At 48.2% G+C, this 4,068-nt stretch overlaps 1 protein-coding gene across 1 annotated transcript; it reads right to left on the bottom strand.

Moving 5' to 3' along the window:
• Window positions 1-11: 11 nt before the first annotated feature.
• LOC109516428 (germ cell-specific gene 1 protein-like) lies at window positions 12-2,787 on the bottom strand. The gene is made up of 4 exons (XM_019870958.1): window positions 2,416-2,787; window positions 903-1,197; window positions 684-795; window positions 12-553 (listed from the first exon to the last, which is right to left on the bottom strand). Exons 2-4 carry the CDS (start codon window positions 1,063-1,065, stop codon window positions 76-78), a joined length of 753 nt encoding a protein of 250 aa, XP_019726517.1. The 5' UTR covers window positions 1,066-1,197; window positions 2,416-2,787; the 3' UTR covers window positions 12-75.
• Between the last annotated feature and the right edge of the window lie 1,281 nt (window positions 2,788-4,068).

Genomic DNA, 4,068 nt, shown 5'->3' with positions numbered 1-4,068 from the left:
ACTGGTCGATTTTGATCCGCACACGAGTTCGAAAACTGTGTTAGCACCTGACCGAATGAACTGCACCATAAGGGTTCAAAGAGGGCTGCAGTAATCCTGCGTCGTGTAAAGGGGGACCATGTTCTCCTGATGACCTTTCAGGGGTCCACGGACAAGAGCGGGTGAGCTGGGCGAGTGAGATGGAGATGGGAGGGACAAGCGGTGCAAAGGGGATGCAGACGCGAGGTGGGAGGACGGAGGAGGGAAGGACGCCGAGTAGGGTAGAGGAATGGAGTAGGAAGGCTTACCGGGTGGTGGTGGTGGTGGTGACTTGGATGGCGGCTGCTCGTAGTAAGGGGACAAATGGGAGATTGGCGCGTGGGATTGGTGAAAAGCGCGGACCATGCCGGAGTTGGGTGCAGAGAAATAAGGTGCCGGGGGCAGGAGCCCCACAAAGTTGAAGGGGTTGAGGCTGGAGTTCAGCCGGGCTCCCACCATGAGGACGTTCTTTGTGTAGTTGTTCAGGGTGGAGACTCCAGCTGACATGCAGACAGTGAAGGCGAACCAGGCCACGCTGAAGGAGACGCAAAACAGGGAATATGTTCACGACTGAAAACATCCAGCACTTTCATTTGACTTCAAAGGCATCAAGCCTCTTTATGAAGAATTTGCTGCAATGCGCGCAGTACGTTCAAAGTACTCACTAGAACGCCCAAGAGTAGCCATAACTGTGAGGCTTGAAGTCCTCTGGGCCCATGGACACTGTAGTCTGAAACACTTGCATGAACATCATGTGACCCACCATTCCAAGCAGACCTGGGGAGGCCAAGGAGGGGCAAAAAAATAAAAATAAAAAGATATACTGTACTCCAGAATACCACAGGCATCGGTGACATGAAATGGTCCATAAAGCAATTCTGCACCTCCCAAGACTGTGAAAACAGCAGCAAAGGCGTTGAGCAGCTGGCCGCAGCGCTGCGTGGAGGGGAACCAGGCCCTGATGCACAACTGCACAGAGAGCAGGATGCAGCTGATGAGCAGCAGACCCACGTACAGGAGCTCCAAGGACAGCGAAAGCCACATCATGGCTGAGAGAAAAGAGAAGGACAAAGCATCCGAAAGAATTTACGAGCAATTTAAAATGTGCCCAGAAGGAGGGATGCAAGTCACCTCTTTCAGAACTCGGTGTCAAAGTGTAGAACCCCCGACACTTCTCCTCTGGAATAGAAATGAGACAGGACAGTGGACACCTATGAAGTCATACAATTTGGAAGTTGACCATTTATCCTCGCAAAAAATGCTTGTGAAGGCGACACGGTGATTGAATGGTTCGCACGTCGGCCTCATAGCGCAGATGTGCTGGGTTCGATTCTGGTATAATTAATCACTAATAGATAATCAGATGATATTCAGTCCGTGTTTGTGCATTCTATTGACCTTTTGCTCTTCGGATTCCTGATCCATGATTGAGCCATACTGCTGAAGACTAAATCTCCACAAGTAGAAAACACACTTGAGTTAATCCCCTTTAGGATGAGCGCGCACACACACACGCACACGCACACACTGACACTGACCCACACAAATTGCAACTAACACAGACCAGGAGCTCAGGCCCGATTCTCACCTTGGATTTCCACTCCCTCTATGACCCAATTTGCTGTCTGCGCTTCCTGTTTGTGTGGATCTTCATCTCACTGTGCTGCACTCACATTAATCCCAGTGGAAATGGCACAACTATGGCATGGACAGCTAATTATAACACACGCACACGCACACACTGACACTGACCCACACAAATTGCAACTAACACAGACCAGGAGCTCAGGCCCGATTCTCACCTTGGATTTCCACTCCCTCTATGACCCAATTTGCTGTCTGCGCTTCCTGTTTGTGTGGATCTTCATCTCACTGTGCTGCACTCACATTAATCCCAGTGGAAATGGCACAACTATGGCATGGACAGCTAATTATAACAATTTTGTGCATTAATGTGAGGATCTCATTTAAACTTCACGTACATCTGCGCCATTTAATGAGAGCCAACGCGATTGTTGGATCCAAAATCTTGCCTTCATAAAATAATAATGCTGACTTTGCGGGCCCATGTCAAATGTAATTTTTGGTATTTGATGGGGGCCGCTGAAAAGGGGATGGCAGGCCGCAAATGGCCCGTGGGCATTCGTTTGGAGACTTCAGCCTTAAATGAATATTTCTAAATACGGTTTCAATCCATTTATCACGGTTTCAATCCAATGTCATGATCTTTGTAACGGCAGAATTATGAACAGCTCTGGCACCGGTTATCATTCGATTCCATAAGCGTAGCTCATACTGTGGCTGTGCATGTCCTTTGCGATTTGAACTTTTCAGCACCACGTTTTAATAATCTCAACATTTCACCGCGGCCTTGTGCATTGTGTGTTCCGCACTCACCCCACGCATCCGTGTAGATGTTCTCCTCGCAAGTGACAAACAGGCCCGTGTGAAAGACGGGGAAGACGAAGCGGTCGTCTCCCGTCTCCCAGGATAACTGGACACTGGACGAGTTGGACAGGCCGGGAACCGGGATACATTTGCTATGCTTGGTGGGGGAGCACAGAGGCTTGGGTACCTTCTGTTTGCCCACACACCAGTAGGAGGACGTGAGCGCCATGGCAGCCAGGCAGAGAGACACGACCGTCTGAATGAAGGAGAGCGCCGGGGAACGCATTTGCTGAAGGAACGCCATCATGCCTGGGTGGCGGAGACACTGGTCAACGGGTGTGGAGAGAATCGTACGGCTGTGCGTGTGCGTGGGCCTTATAACAGGGGTGTCAAACTTTGTCTCGTCTCATCGCATTACTTGCAAACAACTATTGACTGACAATTTTGAATTTGATTTTCCATAAAAGGTGCAGGCTTTTACCCAATTTAAAGGATTTCACTAAGGATGAAGGAGAGCGCCGGGGAACGCATTTGCTGAAGGAACGCCATCATGCCTGGGTGGCGGAGACACTGGTCAACGGGTGTGGAGAGAATCGTACGGCTGTGCGTGTGCGTGGGCCTTATAACAGGGGTGTCAAACTTTGTCTCGTCTCATCGCATTACTTGCAAACAACTATTGACTGACAATTTTGAATTTGATTTTCCACAAAAGGTGCAGGCTTTTACCCAATTTAAAGGATTTCACTAAGGGAGAGGGTGGGGGGAATACAACAGAAAAAACAGCAAAGTTATGGTAATTAGGGGTCAATGAGAAGCAAAGCAGAAGAAAACGCCCAGTTCTCAACCAGGCTTAATTTGACATCACGTACATGAATACAGACGTTAAATTCAATGAAATATAAGAAAAATGCACTCACCCCCTGCTTTACTTGCAGCCTGCTCTCCCTCTTCATCACATCGTGAGGAGTGCCAAATGAGGAAGCCAGCAGTCAGACACAACTGTGCATATTACACACACACACAAACACACACACACTCCTCTTTTTTAATCCATATTAATCCAAACCAGACAACTCTTTTCCATCTGTTTTCATTTTGGCTCTGTAACTCATTTCCAACTCTCCCATTCATCTTCTCTCCAATTCATCCCCGCCGCCGCCGCCTCGTGTCCCCCCGGGTGGTCTCCTTCCGTTTTGATCTGTGACATCGGCATGACCTTGACATGATGAAAACGTGGCAAATCGAGAGTATTACATGAACATTGCTTTTCGCTGCCATCATTTTCCCCAAGTACTACGGCGCGTGGGTCCGCGAGGTGGTGACACCAAGGGAAAGCCCCGAGGATGACTTATTTGACAACTGCACGCATTCTACCCAGAAGATTGATGTTGTTTTGGGCATAGGATAGGACATCATTCACTTTGAAAAACAAGTTATACCCACCCAAGCCAAAAGGGGTCCATGACTCACTTTTGAGTTGTGGACCCAGCAGGTGAAAATCACCGCACTTAACCCAGAGCTGCTAAAAAAGAATGCATTCCTTAATGATACATCTTTTCTATCATTTGAGAAAAGGCCACATTACACACTCAGTAACACTTGACAAAATGGAGCTAAACTGTGTGGAAGGCTTTTCCATTGAGTTACTTTTTTTTTTTTTTT

Source organism: Hippocampus comes, unplaced genomic scaffold, assembly GCF_001891065.2.
Source record: "Hippocampus comes isolate QL1 unplaced genomic scaffold, H_comes_QL1_v1.1 scaffold343, whole genome shotgun sequence".
NCBI lineage: Eukaryota > Metazoa > Chordata > Actinopteri > Syngnathiformes > Syngnathidae > Hippocampus > Hippocampus comes.
This window is presented reverse-complemented; position numbering and strand designations above follow the sequence as displayed.

What these genes read in the sequence shown, in the direction of transcription:
- LOC109516428 (XM_019870958.1), bottom strand. Translation starts at nt 1,065, where the DNA reads ATGATGTGGCTTTCGCTGTCCTTGGAGCTCCTGTACGTGGGTCTGCTG. An exon ending in TGTTTTCACAGTCTTGGGAG is followed by an intron (nt 796 to 902) that starts GTGCAGAATTGC and finishes TGGCCTCCCCAG; the next exon opens with GTCTGCTTGGAATGGTGGGT. An exon ending in GGCTACTCTTGGGCGTTCTA is followed by an intron (nt 554 to 683) that starts GTGAGTACTTTG and finishes CGTCTCCTTCAG; the next exon opens with CGTGGCCTGGTTCGCCTTCA.